This window comes from Trachinotus anak, unplaced genomic scaffold, assembly GCF_046630095.1.
Source record: "Trachinotus anak isolate AG129_WGS33_773 ecotype Australia unplaced genomic scaffold, CSIRO_AGI_Tana_v1 ptg000013l, whole genome shotgun sequence".
In the NCBI taxonomy this organism is placed as follows: Eukaryota; Metazoa; Chordata; class Actinopteri; order Carangiformes; family Carangidae; genus Trachinotus; species Trachinotus anak.
Window position 1 is genome coordinate 227,544 of NW_027273864.1, and position 20,191 is coordinate 247,734.

Consider the following 20,191-nt stretch of genomic DNA (forward strand, 5'->3'; position numbering starts at 1 on the left):
ATGGTTATGATTATGATTATGATTGTTATTTAATTGTAGTGTGCTCACAGCAAGGAGACCTGGTTGGTTTCTGGGTCCCTGGGCATGTTTAAAGTCAGAGTGTCCGGTCTGTGGAGTGCACCGTACTAATTGTGAACCTGGAACCAACAGGATACATGTGCACAGTGTGCAGGAGGTGTGGGGTCCAGGGACAGCGGGGGCCAACAGGTTACTGGGAACTGGTTGGGAGATCCATGTTAACTGACAGACTCAGCAGCCTGCCAGTATCAGTGCTTTGAGGTCGTCTTGAGGAGGACAACGACACCACCTGGGGACTCTGTCCCTGTCTCCTGCCTCTCTCTGTGTGGGTGTCCCAAGAACGCGCTCGCAGGAAGTTCCTATCCTGTCGAGAGCGCGAAATATGACGTAAGTTGCTTGCCGCGCAGTGATGATGGCGTCGCGTGAACGCGCAGTAAAAGTAATGGCTGCTCTGGATCGGCGGGTGCCTAGCCTCGATGAATTCGTGGGTCAAAGCTGGACTGCCTGGGCCGAGTGGGCCGGTGTGACAGCGGCGGATGGTAAGAAAACACACTGACGCAAACGCCGACAGCTAGGAAGCCATTTAACCAAAGCACCGGGGTTTATATTCGTGGAAACGGAGGACAGAGCTAACCATGTTACCCAAACAAAGACCCTGCCGGGTCCTAGTGCTGGGTGGGTAACATGTTGCTCACTCCCAGGTCCCACTGCTTATGCTCTCTTCAAGAAAATAATAAGTGTTAGTTATTAAGATATAGCCATTGCGATGTGTGCTTTCGGGCTATATTCACGAAACAAGCTGCCAGCGCTTAAGGGCTGCGTTTCATTGTGGTAAAACCAGCCGGGCAGCGGTGGCATCAGAGCGGAAGGAGGCTAGTGTGGATGGTTGGGCGAGCAACTTCTCACCGTGGAAGGCTACACTAGCTTGCTAGCTAGCTAGCGAGAAAGCCAGACTAGTCGCTGACGACGAGGCGGTTAGCCTTAGCATGCTAATGCTAGCAGCAGGAGGATTCAGAGTAGACACCGGTGACGGAGGAGGAGCCTGATGCTGTTGCCACCATGTAAATGCTGGCCCAGCCTTTGATGTTAGCCAACGTTACTCTGTTCCTCTCGCTTCATTTTAATGTCTCCCCTCTGACTGCCACCGTCGGCGCCTCCATTTAACCGTTAACGTTTCTATATGCGACGGGAAATCACATATGTGTGACTTCTAACCAAAAAGTGCTCTTGCCCTTCCCACCTTCAAGTGTGTGCGCTCACTCATTGTCTGGCGTCCCTCCAAGTGCTACTCTGGCCAAAACTATCAAATAAAGTCCCTGTCTACATCACAACACCATCAGCTTCTTACTGCTAACAAACTATGACAGAAGGACTAGTGAACAACACGAGCAGTACTCAGTGGAGAGCGGTTGACCTGTAAATCAGTCCTTTATGTAACACAGCTGAAGAGCCTGGTTATGTGAAGAAATTGGTCATTCTGGTACTGAAGGTTATTCTTTGTCTTACTGATGAACCTCACATACAACTTTTGGAAAACATCTGACCCCCCCCACCCCACACACACCCCGCATGTGGCTCATCAAACATGTATGTAAAATGTGATGTTTCAGGGCCTGATGTGGACGACTGCAGCAAGAATGGCAAAAAGGCTGCAGAGGCCATGTCTCTCAGTAAGGAGGGTAAGTCTTTACACCATCGTCTTCAACACAGTTAAAACTGTTGTTGTTTGGGACATCCTTTTTCCTTATCCAATTCCAGGGTCTTGGGACAGAGGGTGTCTTATGCTGTACAGATTAGTCACCCCCTTGAGGCAAATTTGTGATCTGTGATATTAGCCTATAAATAAATAAAATTGAACTTTACATCTGAGACAAGGAAGCATACAGAGTGCTTGTATTTCTGTGCACAAACACTGACCTGTAAAGTCTTTGTGAGTTGTGTCTCCGCTCCTCTGTGGTCTCCAGCCTTGCTCTGAGACAGTGAATAAATGGAGCTTCCTATTCACAGTGACCAGGCCAAGATTCAAAGCTAGGTGGTGTTGTGCTCAGGCAGCTTCTGACATATAGCTTGTGTAGCTGCAGCTGTCCGACAGCGCTCCCTCTTTGTGCATGCATGTTAAAGCATGACTTAATAAATCAAAAAGAATACCTGCATATTACTTTTGTGTAAATATGTTCACCATATCACACTCGAGTTGCATCTACATCACATGGGAAAACTGCCAAAAATGGCGATGATTAAGAAAAATGATCTGGGGTTCACACTTTTGTTTTAATTTGAAATTTCTGCCTTTTCTCACTTATTTCTGATCTACATAGAGATTTATTTTAGTTCATGTTGTACAGAAATACAACCATTGGCAGATCAATATCCATTCATCCCATCTGTTCTCTATACCCATTTATTCTGTTCAGGGGCTGACGTCTGTCTCGGCTTACACTGGGTGAGAAGTGGGGGTACACCACAGGCTGCCAGTCTGTCACAGGCTGATCAATACATACTGTCTATACACATGCAACCTTTCACACTTCTGCACTAATTTGAGTCACAAGTTCACCTTGCCTGCAGCTTTTTCACCTGTGGGAGGAAATCATAGCACCCAAAGGAAACCCACTCAAATCAGCATGACAACATCTAAACTCCAAGACACACCAACCTACCACTGCATCACCAGTGCTGCCCAAAACAGTTAACCCCCAACAAAGCTGTATCCAACCATTGCATTTTATAAGTATTTAAATGGCACACGTAATAAAAATCAATTCGATTTGCATATTTTTGAAAAGTGAATATATCATTATCTGCTCACAATAACAGGTATTTCTTAGTTTAGTCAGAATAACACTACAAGTTGTCAAATGGTATTTACCAGTTAAACTGACATCAGGTCTGTTTTCTTCCAATGGTGTCCAGTTCAGATGGTGCTTTTTTTAAGTGAGAAGATGTACCATCGTTACCAGCGTTGTCCCCGGCTGCTCACAAAGAGACGTTGTCATGCTTCCTCTTCTGTAGCCTGATATCTGTGTATCCATTATATTTCCTCACTTCATCACTCCTCCTCTCTACTCTCCTCTCAGACATGTCCATCTTCGGCCTCTACCCTGGCCACGATGACTTCTACCTGGTGGTATGCAGCCATTGTGGCCAAGTGGTGAAGCCGCAGGCGTTTGAAAAGCACTGCGAACGGAGACATGGCCCTGTGGCCAAGCTGTACACCCGATTGCGCTCTCCCACCCCTGTACCCCAGCCCCAGCAGAGGCCCTACCATGGCCACTCTCCTTCCCATGGGACCAATTCTGCTTCTACTTCAGCCTGGGAGGGTAGAGGCCAAGGGGTCGGGCAGCTACGGGTAGCCCCACCTCAGCCTTCCACTCCACCCCAGTACAGACACTCCAAGAACTCCAAGGATGTAGTTCGGTAAGAACATAGTGGAGCAAGCTGGGGAGAAGTCTCTGACCAGAGTTCTGGTTAGAGCTGCTTACTTTCTTGTCACCAGGATGTAGAGAATTGTAGACAGTAGACCACTGGTTACCACTGTCTGCTGGTTTGTAAATATAGCCTGCAGCTAGTAGCCAGTTAGCTTAGCATAGAGTCTTAAAACAGTTGACCTAATAATGGCTAGTTAACACGTTATATCTTGTTTGTTCAAAAAGTAAAAAGTAAAAACAACGTGACAGTTTTACAGGGAGGTTATGTGCCAGACTGTCATCATCAGTTCATCACATGGAGATTATTTCTGATGCAGAGTTAAAATGGTTGTTTGGATGGAGATCGTTGTCATTTTAAAATATAGTTTGTTGGCTTCAATAGTTGTAGACATTTAAGTACCATTACAGTGTGTATCATGACTTTGATGAACCACAATCTCAAAATGCTGATACCAGGCAGCCTAATTTGCATGAAAAAATTTACTGTCCTATGTCAGCATTTGTTTGTTAGATTTGTGTACAGTTATACTTGTCAAGAGTTGGTACTGTTGAAGAAGAAGAACGAGAATGACTACAGGAAATGAGGACGAGAAATATGACAGTTATGTGTAGTAAAAAGTAAAGAGCGAAAATATGACTGGAAATGGAAAAACATCATCATCCAACCAGCTTCAGACACTAAACTAACAGGGGAAGCTCTTCAGTAGAAAATATACAAGGAAAAGAAAATGAAACAGTGTGAACATGAACAGAGTGCACCGACTGAGCAGCTGTTTTAGGCTGTCTGCAATTGTCTGACCCTCAGACAAGCAGATCAGACCGAACCAATGACTCTACACAGGCTGTTGATTTTTGCAGCTTTAGAAAACACTGTAGCTGTTACTCTTCTACATTTTTACATAAATATGTTTGTGAACTGCTTTACAAGTCACATACTACATATGGAAAAGTTTTTTAGTCAAAATATGAGCCAAACAGTTAACTGGTTTCTTCTCTCCCATCGTTCAGACATTCCCCCCTGGAGAAGTTGTCCTCCTACAGCAGCCACACAGAGTCATCAGTATTCAAGCAGCCGCCACCTTTGGAGCCTCCAATGAACTCTCCCCCTCCGTCACTCAGAGATCCCCCGTGGCCACATGGAAGTACCCCACCTGGGAGGCCCTCGCCCACTGACAGGTCCCCCACCCAGAGCCAGAGGAAGGACTCCCCTCTGGCCTCTGCCATGCCTGGCCACCGGATCCCCAGACCGTACAACAAAGTGGCCTCCAGTGAGTACAGATGGAGAGATTGGGGTAATATGGAGTAAGAGGTTGAAGGATGGATTGATATCACATAGACTGTTTTCCTCATCACGCCTATCTGCTTAATAATCATGGTCCTACTTTTAGATCTGAGTCTTTCAGAGGAAGCTGAAATGATGAAAAACTGCATGATATCAATAATAATAATAGTAATTCAGTCTGATTTTGTGTAATATTTTCAGATAATGTGTGCTCTCACCAGAATCCTAAAATATAACTAGAAGTCTACTGATTTTTTCATCTGTCTACTGAGGTGTTTACACAGTCAGGTGGCTCAGCATGAGGCCAAGATCCACAGAACATGACAAGGTTTTGTTTACCTTGATCACATGTGTGAGTCTGAGTGCCACCCAGCCAAATGGGCCCTTCACCAGCTTGGCTTGCCAGGTGTTCAGACCAGAAATGGCACTGTGGGAGCTGCGTTGGTGGGTCATGTTGTAGAGGTGTAAAAAATTCAGAAAGGCTCATTTGGGTTTTATATCCCTGAGTCTGAGGGATTATCATATGCCAAAACCCTGCACAGTAGTTTGATATTTTGAGACAGGATCTAACATTTCTGAAAAGGTGACAGTCTTATTCCCTGCCGCCTCTGCGTTCACTAGGTGGGATGAAGCTGATCACGTTTTAAAGTTAATCCACCTGGGATTGGCATGTGCATGTATTTAATTTGGACAAAAGTAGAGTCAAGTCCAACTGACAGGTTGTGCAGGCACGTTGGCAGCAGCAGCAGCTTCAGTCTTATGGGTGTGTCCAGCGAAAGTACTGCTGTTTAGTGACCCACATGTTGGCAGGTCTTGAACCTAAAAAGGTTGGAGTTTGGTCATAGGTTAAAGGTCACTGTCCACAAAACTAATTTTTGGGCATAACTCGAGCATTCATTTGCTGCTTCTGACACAGTTTAACACAAATGTTTAAAAGGATAACATGATGAAGTGATGACATTTTATATCCAAAAGGTCAAAGGTCAACTTCACTGTGACATCATGTTTTTTAAAAACACTCTTGGCTATTATTCAACTCAGGAAGGAGAGACTGTGACATGTTTCCTGTAACTTGACTGGTTGATGGAGGAAACGGCGCCGAGGCGCTGATTGTTTTAAACAAGTTGGGTGTTTGTTGCCATGATGGACAACACTGTGTGGGGGTATAGAGATGCTGACGTATTTTTAATTGTTTCTTGGTTGTGTGATGTTGACATGCTATTATTGTGTCCACAGAGAGGGAGTGTGACCTGGACAAGCACTGCGGCGTCCTCGACCCTGACAGGAAGAAAGTCTGCACTCGCCTCCTTACATGCAATGTAAGCTCCAAACACACTCAGTCTCAGCAAACTAACACACTGCTTCTTTTGCCTCAGATTTTGGTGCCTCTTTTGTCTTGTTTTCAGTTTGTGTTTTTCTCTGCTTTTGTCTGTGTAGTTTAGTAAAACATTGAGAGGCTTAATTTCAGAATCCAGTCCTCTCATTTTTGCTTTCGACCCAATTAGTGCACATCAGGGCAGGAAAGTAGGCTGTGAGTTTGTCTCTTTATCACTCTGACCACAGCCAACAAGTCAGATCATGTTTTTGGCATTTATCTGATAGCTAACAGGAAATAGAAATATAGCTCTTGGGGAGAAAGTTTAATGTGAGATGGAGGCAATGAACAACAGAATGACACCACTGAAGCTTTTTAAAAGCACATGCTACATGGCTAGTTGAGTATATTTCAACATGGCAGGTAACACAGCTATCAGTGTCAGAATATATGACGTCACTCCCACAGTTTAAATAATAATACTGCCCATTTATTATTGTTAATCTCGCTTAATTGTGCTCGTTAGGCCTCAACAAAGTACTGTTAATATTTAATCTATGCACACAGAGATGATTTCTTCTAAAGTCAGTATTTTCACACACTGTATGGCGATCTGATGATCACACATCATGGATGATCTTACTTTGTCATATGATCTGCTTTTCAGATGAATCATACACATCACATCATTAAAAGTTTCTATATTTAAATATTTAATTTTAAAAGTTCAGTCTCTGCTAATCAGACCATGTTAACTGTTGAACAGCTTGCTGCTAAGAGACCTTGTTAACTGTTAAAAAGCTAGCGGCTAACAGACCATTTTAACTGTTAAAAAGCTAGCTGCTAACCAGACCATGTTAACTGTTAATAAGCTAGTCGCTAACCAGACCATGTTAACTGTTACAAAGCTAGTCGCTAACCGGACCATGTTAACTGTTAAAAAGCTAGTCGCTAACCAGACCATGTTAACTGTTACAAAGCTAGTCGCTAACCAGACCGTGTTAACTGTTACAAAGCTAGTCGCTAACCGGACCATGTTAACTGTTAAAAAGCTAGTCGCTAACCAGACCATGTTAACTGTTACAAAGCTAGTCGCTAACCGGACCATGTTAACTGTTAAAAAGCTAGTTGATAATCAGACCATGTTAACTGTTAGCAAGCCCACTAACTGCAGCTGGAGACATCAGTCCTTTTTTGTTGTAGCAACTTATAAATAAATATCAGGGCTGTCCAAACGAATCCTCCACACAAGCTAAGCTAAAATTGTGGTTGTGACACAGGTTGCAAACAGAAGACAGTCTTGAAGGTGAAGAAGGAACCGAGCTGATAAACATTTAAAAGAACTGATTGTGGATTGTGATTCTACACGAAAACATTGACCTTTTTGGCCAGGCCTCAAGTTTAGTAAAAAAAAACCCAAACATATTTAGTCTGTTACTACTTTCAAACTTGTATCAGGGTGTATACAAATGATGAGAAAAAACAATATGGTGTGTTTGTGTTGGTAAAGTGTTGCTCCACCTTCAGACTCCAGCACAGATTCACTGCTCCTTGGTATCATTGTGTGGTGTGTGGTGGTGCAGAGCTCTGTCTACAACTACGCTACAAAACCCCCATAGTTGTCGCATCATTTTCAGACTCATCAAACATTTGTTATGCGTTGTCACACATGTTGTACAGACCGAAATTAATCAACCACCACTGACAATTTTACAGTTTTTAATGCTGTGATTGGCAGATTACTGTTGCGTGACAATATATTGATCCAAGACAAATATTTCCACATTTACACTTAATCACAGACAATAAATCTGAGGCCAACAATTGATTTAATAAGCCTCTTTGCTGCAGTTTTTCTTTTGGCAAAGCAACTTTGCATTAATGTGATGATTTCAGCGCCTTTTGTTGATGAGTTTGATCTTCTATCCTCTGTGTGATAAAACTCATAATGTCTCTGAAGTGAATACACAGTGTGAGTTTCTGTAGGGCAGAAGTTCGCTGTTCCTTGTTAACTTGATAAGACCATTTCATTACACATACTTTGTATTGAGTGGAGTTGGATTTATTCCACCGTCTGCATGTCATCAGTGTATTTAAAGGTTGCAGTAACAGTTACTTTATCATGGTGAAGGACCTAATAGTTGGTCACACTGTGTGATCCTATCAGAATACCTTTTAAATTCTTCAGATTATCTTACTAAAATGTATAAAATCAGAAGACAGGATGAAATTACAGTTGTACTTTGAACAGATTTTAATCACCATTAAAGCATAAAGCAGAAGAAAAGATTGAGAGTAGATGAATGAAACTGCAGTCACAGCTCCTTGTTACCACTGACTGATACTGAGCAGGCAAAATGGCTCCCAGCACAGGAAGAGTCCTTATATGGTGGCTGGTGTCTATGAAAGAGGAAGTGTATGTGTGTGTGTGTGTGTGTTTGTGTGAGAGACCACATCCAACTGGGTAGAGACAGGATGACCTGATTAACAGGAAATGACAGGAGTGATGGGAGAGACGTGCAGGAAGACAGGCTGTGTCTCATACCTGTTGTAGGTGAACAGACTCCTGGCAGGTGGCTGAGTTCTCTTGTCCACCTGCAGTGAGGGAAGGAAGCATGTGATGTACTTCTTTTAAATTAAAATTAGAAATGATTAAAATTAGAAATGAAGAAAATCACTGGTGCATAATTTCACTCGATGAAGCCTCTCGAATGTGCTTCTGTTTAATAAAATCATTTATGTAGTAAAAGCCAAAACAATTAATTACACCAAGGAAATTTGTGTTCAGACAGAAATTTAAATGTTTGTTACCATAACGGTAACAAACACATGCTCCTACCACCATTTCACTCCTAATGAAATGTTTTTGGAAAACGGGGAACCTGAGGAAATGATGTTTACTGCAGAGGTAAATGTGATGGGGATATTTCACTCCTGTTCTCCTTTAATAGAATAAATCAATCAAATATTTGAAAAAGAATTGATCTTCATTAATAACTAGGGATTATTTTGGATGGCACAGGATCAAAATAGTACATCATGACTCATGTCTGACCCTTTTTTTGCTCTTTGAAAACAGTGGGACGTGTTTGAGCAGAGCTGTGAGTGAACTCCTCAGTCGACTAAATAAACAGCAGCCACCAGTTCAATTAACTGAGTGACTCAAGTTTATTTTGTCATTCTGTTAAAAATAGTTAACATAAATTAAATATAGTTTATCCAGATTTTAAAAAGTGACGTCTAAAATGGATGGATTTACCCCAATACCTCGAAAGCGTTGCCGCCTAAAGGGGCTTGGTTTGCACTGCCAAACTGTAACAATGAACAGTGCTCCAAAATCAAACTCTTATCACAGATGGTCAAGTAGAACTGGACTTTAGAGTTTTTAATGTTATTATTACTTTATGGCGTTTTTCTGCCTGTATTTGGCAGTGACAGCGGAGAAAGAGAGACAGGACATGTGGAGGAGGGGGAGAATGACATTTAGTCCAACCAGCCAGGGACTCGCTGCTCAGTGCATTCACACCCATGTGGTTTGTGTCCTAACCATTGAGTTGGATGGACTTTAATTTTAACAAATGAAACCACTTCTGTCTCCCGAGCTCTGACTAGTTTGGAATCAACATTTGTTGGGGGTGAAAGATTAACACTAAGTCCTCAATAACTCCCATCATCCCTCTGCAACTGCCTGGGGGAAGCTCAGACACACTGGAGTTGCTACCTAATTAGGTTCTCATGTATTTATTATCATAATACAATTACGTGAACTCTTACCTGTACCATAATGACTGTGACCTTTACCTCACCACAACCCTCTCTGCTCACTGTAGATGGTCCGATACCATTTTGTACTTCCCAATACCTCAACATGAGTATTGTTGGGTCGCTCTTGTTAAAACTTTGGTAAAATAAGAACATATACCTGAATCCCATAGTCTTCCCAGAGTCTTCCCTTTATTATCTAATTTGATTATCAGTGATTAAAAAAACAAATGAAGTAAATGAAACAATGTAAAGAATGGGTATGATAAGGCCTGATCATAATCCTAATCCAACTCTCAAAATAAATTGGTGCCTACAGCGGGATGCCGACACACCCCCCGCCCCCCACCCCCATTATACATTGACCATAACTCCAGCCTAACTGTCCCGTGTCCTGGTCCTCAGATCCACTCCATCCATCAGAGGAGGAAGGTGGTGGGCCGAAGCAAGAACTTTGACCAGCTGGTGGTAGAACTCAAGACTAAGGTTCGGGAGAAGGGAAGCCAGTCGCTGGAGGGAGGGTCCTCCAGCGGACGATCCCCCAGCCCAGAGCCTCCCAGGGAGCAGGTGGGGACTCCGCACTGCCGAAGACCTCTGGCCAGCCTCCCTGCTTTCAGGTCGGTGAGCTCTGCTGGAGCTACGTACAAGTGTCGACGTTCACAGACTCCAGTTTGCAGTTCCAATCCTTTCACTGTTATACCACATCTTTACAAGGAATGACATTACATAATCACCAAATATAGCTGCTTTCACATTCAGTTCTCTCTCGTTCTCACGCAGTCATTTCATCATGAGCTCAGCTTCTCTCCTGCTCTTCTCCTTTCTCTCTGCCTCCAATTGTACAGAGGGTGAAATGTCACTGTCACTCTTAGACATGTCTGTTCACTAAAAAGGTGGGCAGCCCAGGTTGTGGCCCAGTGGCTGATCACATGTTGATGGATTTATCTTGAATACCAAAGCACGATCCACCTTTTTTGTCTGTTTAAATTGGGTGTAATATTACCTGGTTGAAGCTGTGTAATTGCACTGGTTCTACTTCAAGACTAATCTGGTAATTACAGATTCCTCATTCCTAAACCCTGGCAGCCACATAACAGTGAAGAACACAGAAGCAAGTAGAAAATTCAACTGGAGGCAGGATTCAGTGTTTCTATGGAGCAAGTTAATGTAGAGGGTCAGACACAAACAGTAACTGTGGATAGACAACCGACACAGTCAGCATCAGTGTATTATTGTACATCTGAAAGCAACAGTCGACCTTGTTTTGTTTTACAGTCGACCTACCGGTGTGTCAGAGTGCACCCCAGAGGAGGAGGAGCAGCGGCAGGATGAGGGGAGTCTCCGAGCTCCGTCACCTCTCGTCCACGGGAGAATCTCCAGTGATGAAAGTGAGGCAGAGGGACCAGAGGAGCCACTGGAGTTCTCATCTTCTGCTGCACATCCCAGACCACTAGCGGTGAGCAGTTTATGCTGGGGTTAATGAGGAACATAGCCCCAGGGTATTCCTACCAAAACTATTTATTCACATGCACAGACAGTATGAGAGAAGTAAGTTTGAAAGCTGACCAGATTTTTAAATAACATTTAGGCTTGTTGACTTTAAAGGCACTCATTAAGTCTTAATGTTATCATTGCTTTTTTGTTGGACTGCTTCAAACTACATTTAGTCTTTTTTAAGGGTGTTGAAATCAGAATCGGAATTAGTGGCCCTGCTGTTCTATGACCTAATCGAGTAGGAAAACAATAGTTTTCCCCAAACAGAAGATGCCAGTAAAATGTCCCACTAAACACGTCATTGTCTGAACTATGGTCTGTGGTACACACATTTTATCACTGTTCATGTCCAAAAGATGTTAACATCCATTAATACAAGACAACCACAAAACATACTATTTCCACCCCCGTGTTTTTGGTCAGACGCTGTTTTTTGCAGGTTCTTTTCTGCAAACCTAAATTATGTCATCAATCTACAACACCTTTATTTACACACTGGAGACACTGTCTCTTGTGATGAGACCACCTTGCAAATCATGTTTGTGCATGCAGCATTGCTCACTGGACTGATGCACCATGGTTCGAGATAGCTCTTCATACCTGACTACCACTGACAGGCCAATCAGAGGTTTATCTTCCGGATCTTTTCTTTATTTCAGTACTTCCTCATCGTTCCCCAATCACAGTGAAGGTGTGGACAGTAGAAACCAGTTTATCTACTATTGCTTAGTATCTTAATTTTCAGGTGCCCGATATGTGGATAAAAATGTCATGAAATTGTGGGTTTATATAAAACTAGAAAGAAGTGTAGATTTTACACAGCACAGGTGGAAGTTGTTTCTAGAGCCGCCACTGTCACAGATAATCAGAGGAAACACTCACCTGGACCAGATTCCTTATCAACATCTTCTTTCTTTAGGTGTGTTCATTCGGCAGCCACACGCTGGGTCACGGCATCTACACGTTTGACAGGAGACTTCACCACCTGAGGTCGGCTCTCAGCAGTATGCTGGAACAACACATCAGTGCCCATCTTTGGAAGTAAGAAACCTGAGTTCACATTCCTGCCTTTTTAGCTTTGCTCTGCCTTTGTGGTTCTAATCCTGAAGAGTATTTTTATAAGGGAACAAAACATGGTTTCTTTTCTCAGCTGCATTTACAGAGCAGAGGCTGTATCCTAAATCCTTTATGCTATGCTAATGATTTATCATTTTTTTCAAACCTTCCTTTGAATTAGGGCTGAACAATTAATTGAAATATTATCGAAATGGCCAAGTGTAATATCCAAATTACAGGAGCTGCAATTTTTTAATAAAGATAAAATGTGTCACAACAGACCTTAAATGAAGTGTTGTGGTGCTACAGAATCATATTCTGCCATGCCAGACAGTTAGTGTTACCATTTACACTTTAATTATCACAATAACTGTTTATTACCTTGATTAATTTCTGTGGTTAATTTACTCACATGAGGTTCTGTATGGCATCAACAGCAACATTCTCCCAGACACATGGGCAGCGTGCAACGTGGGTTTGTTTGAAGACAGCGACAGAGCTGCTCCAGACATTTTTCAGCCTATAATACCCTTTTATACACTCACTAAAAGGTGATCGCCTCCTTTCACACTGCCAGACGAGTTTACCTTTCTGTTTGGAGAGATGTCATCACATGCACACAGAAGCAGTGAAGAAAGAGTGAGCTGTAGTTGCTGAGTCGCTTCAATGATTGTGTGTTTTTAAAACTTATGTCAGAGCTGCAGCACACTCTTTATCCCAGAGCTCAGTGTAGCTGCTGTGTCTTCGGTTTACCAGCACCAGGTGACAGGTGTGTCTCCAGTGTCTGTGCTCTAAAGGCTCTTATAGCACAGCAAACAATAATAATACTAGAGCTTTACAGGGGGGGCATGCAGCAGACAGACCAGTACTGCTACTGGTCCCTGGTCCTCATCTGTGACACAGATGTGATGGACATGGGATTATTTTAATGTTTAAATCCAGATATTCACTTGTTGAAATGTTTTTTTCTTTTCAGCACATTTTATTAATACTGATAGGTTTGGTCACTATAATAATGAGATAAAATTGTTATACTGTTTCTTCTCTAGCTGGGGGGAAAGATGGAGTGTAACGTTTTGTTTGTGTCTGTGTGATCTTATCCATAGCTGGATCGTCTTATCGTCACCCTGTGAAAGTAAATAGATTAATGGGAAAACCAGACGTACATTGTCTTGATATTGGCTGAGGTATAAGCTGATCTGATGATCGTCGATCACCAAGATTGTCCATCAGCACAAACATAGAACTGTGTTAAAATCTCCTCTGACTCTGATAAATCTGTAAAAATCTGTGAAAACATCTGGGGTCAAACCAGGTCAAGCTTTAGTTCTTTGTAGATTCTCACCCTCAGTAGATAGATGAGGGACAGTTACCTCAGATCCTGTGTGCTGGTAACACTAGCAGATAAACTTGAGTGTAACGCAGTGTTTAGTCACTAACAGATGAAGCAGATGGTGTTTTCTGCTGCCCAGAATAGCAGTATGAAGAGACTGTGATGTTGGCAGTAAGATGGTGACTGATTTCAATGAATATCAGCTGATATGACTCTGTTTTCAAGCACATAAGAAAAAAGCTCAAAGGGAGGAATTGGGTTCAGTCATATCAGGAGAGTCCTGCAGTAACCTGGTTAGTAAATACATTTTTCCCTCTTCTCCATCTTTGAACCAACGCTGACATATTGTTTCTAAATTGTATTGAGATTATCAGACTTGAACTCTGTTTTTTTAAATCAGACAAGAGTATAAGTATAATAGTATATATAAGTGTAATAAGTATAATAAACCACATTGTAGTGTGCAGTTCGTATTATTACTTATTTTATGTACATGAGATGATGAGACCAGTACTGTATCAATACAACCTGTATGTCCATGGAGAGCCTGATGCATTAGTGTTTCATGTTATTCTAATATAAATACAAATACCTACAGTAAGAAGCAATAATGTACAACAAGGTGTTGTGATATATGAAAATAACTGAGGATTCAAAGGTGAAGTTTGCCATTCGTCTTTGTCTTGTGGAAAAAATAGAAGCTGTCTTCAATTGAATACATTTATTTTAAATACAGACAGTGACAAATTAAAGGACACCACTGAGAACTGAGTGGACAAACAGGATGACGGTGTCTCCATCCACAGGTCACAGGGGTCACTGATGGTTTGACGAATATGAAAATTATATGAATGATATGCTGTGACCTTCAGTCACCGCATCTGAGTCCAGTTGAATTATGGGAAATTTTGGAGCGACATGTTTTTCCCGTTTGATTTTGTCACCTGTCTGTAACGAGCAATAATATGATTTGATTCAGAAATGACAGAATCTGATCAAGCTGTGATTTCCTTGGATAAACCAGAATCTGAACATTTCTTTAGTACATGAAGGTTTAGTTACTGAGGTCAAACAATTCGAACAGAGTTCATAGATTTTATTTCTGATCAACTTATCTGTGATAAATTGATTTATGAATTTATTTTCTTTCAATCCAGGAAAATACCTCAAGCCACAGACCTTCAAGCTCCACCTCCCTCAGCTAAGACCATCACATCCTTGTCCCCCTCCTCTATAGCTGCCACGTCCTCCTCTTCATTACATTCTAAGGTCCGTACAGGAAGTCATATCAGCTCCTCCCTCAAAACTGCATCCATGTGTTCCTCTTCTTCCAGTCGTGGTCCAGGGAGACCCCAGACAGGCGTACAATCAGACAACTCCGGGGGCGGAGGCTGCAGCATCGGTGGGGGACATTTGGTGTCTCCAGGTAAACCTGTGGCAGTGCGTCAGATGGGTCCTGGCCGACCCAAGAACCCAGTGGGGCGTCCCAGCAAGCAGATGCTGAAGCTGCGTGAGGAGGCTGCTGCTGCCGCTGCCCTCCGTAAACGCAAAGCCCCGTCGCAGGAAGGGGAGCACTCAGGCCCTGACAGGAACTGCATCATCCTCCAGGACCGGGGCCGCCCACCCTCTGCCGCCTCTTCCTCCTCCTCATCCTCCTCTTCTAAAGCCCTCATTCCCTCGCCTCTCCCACACGGACAGACCAATGGCACGCTTTCCCCCAGCAGCAAACCCCGCCCCCAGCCCTCCCCTTCAGAGTCCCACTCGCCAGCCACCAAGGCAGTCTGGACCTACAGACGGACACACCCCCCTTTGGGCCATTCATCACCCCCAGACCTCTCCTCCACCACCAATAACTCCCACAGCCGGGCTGCAGTGGGGGACTCAGGACTGCACGGGCAGGGCAGTGGGAGGGGCTTTGAGCACCAGGGGCTGGTGAAGAAGCGCAAGGGGAACATGGAGGAACACTCGCCCTCCTCCAAACCCTCAGCACACCGCCTGCCCTCCTCCTCTTCCAGCTCTGCCACCACCTCCTCTCCACGCTCTAATTTCTACCCCTGGAAGGACAGTAAAGGTGGGGGGCTGGCCGGGGGTGTGGAGAAGAAACTTGGCACACACAAGGTGAGTCTGGAGGAGAGGGAGGCAGGGAACTGAGCAGCACATACAGTGACAGGAAAAGGGTTTGGAAGTTTAAGTTAGAATATGCAGCTTTTCTCCTGAGGCTGAGGTGAACTGGGTCTTTGTTCATTAGTGTCAAAAGTTCCAGGTCCAACATTCATCTCGAAGATTTGTGATCAGTCGTAGAGCTGCTGTAACCTCACCTGTGTGAGGTGTCTACAGGCTTTGAAGAGGCAGACAGTGAACACTGCTGATCTGACTAATTGATCTGACAACAGACAGCAGGGCCAGCCCCATAAACATGAATGTCTCTGACTGACTGAATAGTAAGGTTACACCACTGGTTGGCTGGCCGAGTGTGGGAGTTTCCTCAGTGGTCGTTCCTGTTTTCCAAATGTTTTGGCCCGAACAAGCAGTATAGCTCCTTTATCGCGAGATTTCACAACATCTTTATTGTCTTAAAAGAAAAAGAAAAAAAAAACAACAAATGTAGCAAGTTTTTTGGACAAACCTCATGTTATACCCTTTTTACACCAAAATTGGTGTGTATGAGCAGTTTTTAAAAAAATGCTCCTGTGACACTGCCAGCCGAGGGAGAAAGTGAGCTGCTAGCTGCCATGCAGACCGGTAAAATGGATCTGTCACATCTCACCTCTGGATTGGTGCGCCTGAGCTTTGTGTGAGATGCTTTTCAGTGATGGGTCTGCAGTTCACTCTCAGAAGGCACAGCTCCGGTGTTTGTGGTTTACCAGCAAGTTATTAGCGAGTTCACCTGGATGTTGTGTTTACAGCACTGCTGACCGTATTACTTTGTGAGGTCGAGTTTTCCCTCTGCAGGCACATCTCTGTGATCACCAGACTGAAGCTGACATGAATGAGCTTCTTACTTTCTCCCAGAGTGATCGTCTTACAGTAAATCCAGCTGAAATCACAGCTCAGTCTTTGTCTGTAGCTGATGTTTGGTGATGTTGTCAGACGACTTTGTGGTTAGAAAATGAGGATTTTAGCAGCTGCAGAGCAGCAGCTTGAATTGAGAACAGTTTTACTGTGAATTCAGCTGCATTAAAATACTGTATATGTGGACACTGAGGAGGAGAGAAGCAAAGAGATAAAGAGCTGAAACCAGCTGACACTAGACTGAAACCAGCTGACACTAGACTGGATAATAGACTATTTTGCGGTCCAGCCGATTACTGCATTTTATCTAATGACCATCAGGGGGCGACTCCACTGGTTGTAAAAAGAAGTCTGATTGTATTGAAGTCTATTGGAAAATGTCTCTACTTCTCGCTTGATTTTTACCTCAGTAAACGTTTTCTGATGAGTTTATGGTAGCTGCGACACCTGATCCTGAGATGCTGTAATAACCCTGTCTTAAAAAAATCTTCTGATTTAAAAAGATTGTTGGTGTAAACAGGGTTTAGCAGCTTGAAGCTACATCATTTAAATGGAAAACAGCCCAGAATACAGAACAACTTATTGAAAGGTGCACCCCTCATCCCAGCACTGCCCCCAAATCCCAAAAACTGGTCTCTACTGACTTTAATAATCAGCTCAACATTAAGGAAGTGTCTCATACAACCATCTGATTCTTCTTTTATGTCTCCTTCTGATTCTGACTTTTCTTCATGTCCATTTTTTTCTGTCCCATTTTGTACAGTTTTGAAGTGAATCTTTAAATTAGTCGGTAAAATTAAAGAACTAATTTCAAATGTTTGTTTTGTCCCACAGCCAAAACTGCACCATTAAGTGTGCCTGCCTTACAAGCCACTATGAGGGAGCCAGCTCTGCAGCCTCTGAGGCAACAGGACTCAAATGTATGTGTGTATGTGTGTGTGCGCGTGCGTCTGTCTTTTGTCTATTGAGCATATGCTGAAGTGTGAGTGTGTGAGGTTGTTTGTATGTGCAGATTTAGTGCAGTATGGATCTGTTGGTGTGAATCGCAGCTGGGTGTGTGGGTCTGTGTGTTTGCTGTTGTCTGGATGAATGTCTGAGGGAGAAGTGGGAGTGGGAGGGTAGGATGAAATTCAGAATATGGATTTAGAAATACCTCAAGACCATCCGGTTATGCTGCTAAATTAAATATGTTGGTTTATAAAAATGGATTAAAAATGTCCTTTACACTTGGTTTCTGTGACTTATTTTTTAAGGCTATATGTGTTGTGTCTGTGGGTCTTAAAGGAGCTGTTTGTAAGTTTTGAAATAATTGTTAGATAGCTAATGTTGGCATTTACAGCTGTTTACTTACCAGTAGGGCCGTCTTGATATCAGATTTTTACTACATGATTATTGATAGCAAAAGAATTCACAAATGATATTATTGCGACATCTATACAGGTTGATACACAAGCATGGAGCAAGTGATTTCTTCAGTAAATACCTGGGCTGTTCGGACTGTTATTCTGTTACTGGATGATGTCACAGATCAGTTCAGAAACTTTTATTTTGCTTCTGGTCATCTAATTGGGAGCATGCAGCCCAAAACTAGTTGGTGAATTTTTAACTAAAATTTGGTTGCAGTGTCAGTATACAGTCAGTTTACAGTATAAAGAAGGACCGGTTGTCTCAAAGCTGTGCTCTACATTTTTGAATATTTCATATATTATTTATTACAAAAATGACAATTGATTAAGTAATTAACACCTAACAAAGATGGTGGTAGATAAACAGATAAACAGAACTGGCCATAGGTCTGTAGTATGAAGCAGGATCTAGGTCAAGGTCACTGCAGGTTTAACTCTGGTTTTCGGTCCTATGATGGTGGTTCACTTGTTACCAGGGTAAATCACCATGATAACTGATGCTGAACTCTTAACCTGCTCCAGGCCTGGTTAACTTCAGAGGATCAGATCAAAACATGTCAACAGTTCAACTACTGACCAATCAGATACCTGGAAAATCTGAGTCATCATTTCTACAGGATCCTGACTGGGACAAAAGAGTTTAGAATAAAGCAATAAATAATTCAGATCAGTAGATGTTTGTACAGATCAGTGGAATCATTCTGCTGTTGGAGTCTTTCCATGTGTCCTCTCTGGTTTTAAAACAGAGCTGAAAACAAACAGGAGAGTTTATCACTAAATAACTCCATCAGAACTATTAGAGCTTCATCTGAACTGAACACAGATTCTTTCATCCACAGGATCCTGACAGTGATGAAGCTGTGACTCTCCTCTTCATCACTGCAGCTCAGAATAACATGAGGAGACTCTGTGAGCAGAAGTGGAAGTAAAAACTAAACCTCTGATGTCTTTGATCAGATCAATGATCCACATACTGATCAATATTTCATTAATAATGAACATTTCAGTCTCACTGACCTCATCACACATCAACTACTTCTGTGGCAAGCGGATTTAACATTTAAAAGCTAAGTTTGACTATCCGGAATTAACATTGTAGATATCAACAACATATTTTTGACTACGTAATTACATTTTGGATAGTCGTATTTTTCATTCAAGATATCTGTAACGTAATTGTGACTAAGCGAAACCACATATAGAGATATCTGTAATTCAGTTTTGAGCAGGCACAACTGAATTACAGATATCTGCAACTCATATCCAGTCTGGCTTTATAATGTTCAAATGGCTTGCCAAACTACTTCTCTCCTTAAACAGTCCGACGTCACGTTAACTGTTTGATCTGCAGCACATGTTCATCATCAACATCAGACAGAAGAGACAATGATAATTAATCTCCTAATTTACAGTTTATCCGCAGTCTGACTTCAATCATTTCTTCTTTATTCTAGTCATGTGATGTGATTGTTTACATCTGGTTGAACATCACTCTTGGGTGTCGCTATAACCGTATTAATCGGCAGGTATCAGTATTTCCTCTCATATCAGTAAATACATTATTCGTGGTTCTGACGATGTTGCGTAGAATTAAAAACTCCAGCTCTTTCTCATGGACGCAGTCCAGTCATCCATTGACACATTTCAAAGAAAGGAAGAAAAACGTGTTAAAGGAGGTAATACATGTGACCTGGACCAGTTTTAAAGTGCTCACAGGTGCACTGTACCTTTATTGTGTCCACATGTGGCCCACAGTTTCATTTGACGTGGATAACTTTGGGAGTTATCAGTGTGATTTTACCTTATTTTGGATTTTCCTCCATAGATTCAATGTACAGCGTGTTTCTGAGATGGAGCTACGCGCCAGTATTTCCCAACAATAAAGTAAATCTCATGTTTGTGTGATTATTGTTGGTGCTGGGGGGCAACCGGCAGTTCCCTGCCGCTGTGCCGAAGCGAGGGCAGGAAGTAGAAGTGAACCATCTAACTTCTCTCATACTCTTCGGCGATGACAAAGAACCAAATCCGGAAGTGGAACCAAACAACGCATCGTTCGCAGAGACAGGTGGAGCCATGGATGATAAG

At 42.7% G+C, this 20,191-nt stretch overlaps 1 protein-coding gene across 2 annotated transcripts; it reads left to right on the forward strand.

Moving 5' to 3' along the window:
• Window positions 1-377: 377 nt before the first annotated feature.
• On the forward strand, window positions 378-17,926 carry atxn7l2a (ataxin 7-like 2a). Of its 2 annotated transcripts, XM_071494974.1 has the most exons (10): window positions 380-557; window positions 1,629-1,697; window positions 3,096-3,435; window positions 4,455-4,714; window positions 5,965-6,047; window positions 10,211-10,422; window positions 11,081-11,261; window positions 12,219-12,340; window positions 14,846-15,806; window positions 17,535-17,926. In XM_071494974.1, the coding sequence occupies exons 1-10, from the start codon at window positions 428-430 to the stop codon at window positions 17,550-17,552; spliced, it is 2,376 nt and encodes a 791-aa protein (XP_071351075.1). In that variant the 5' UTR covers window positions 380-427; the 3' UTR covers window positions 17,553-17,926. The 2 variants fall into 2 exon arrangements, with proteins under 2 accessions (XP_071351076.1, XP_071351075.1); XM_071494975.1 differs by lacking the exon at window positions 1,629-1,697 and having other exon boundaries at window positions 378-557; window positions 17,535-17,688.
• The last annotated feature ends 2,265 nt before the right edge of the window (window positions 17,927-20,191 follow it).

Excerpts from the sequence above, each read along its gene's own strand:
- atxn7l2a (XM_071494974.1), top strand. The coding sequence starts at position 428 with ATGATGGCGTCGCGTGAACGCGCAGTAAAAGTAATGGCTGCTCTGGAT. Across the intron at positions 3,436-4,454 it reads AACTCCAAGGATGTAGTTCG|ACATTCCCCCCTGGAGAAGT; the intron begins GTAAGAACATAG and ends CCCATCGTTCAG. Across the intron at positions 11,262-12,218 it reads CACATCCCAGACCACTAGCG|GTGTGTTCATTCGGCAGCCA; the intron begins GTGAGCAGTTTA and ends TTCTTTCTTTAG.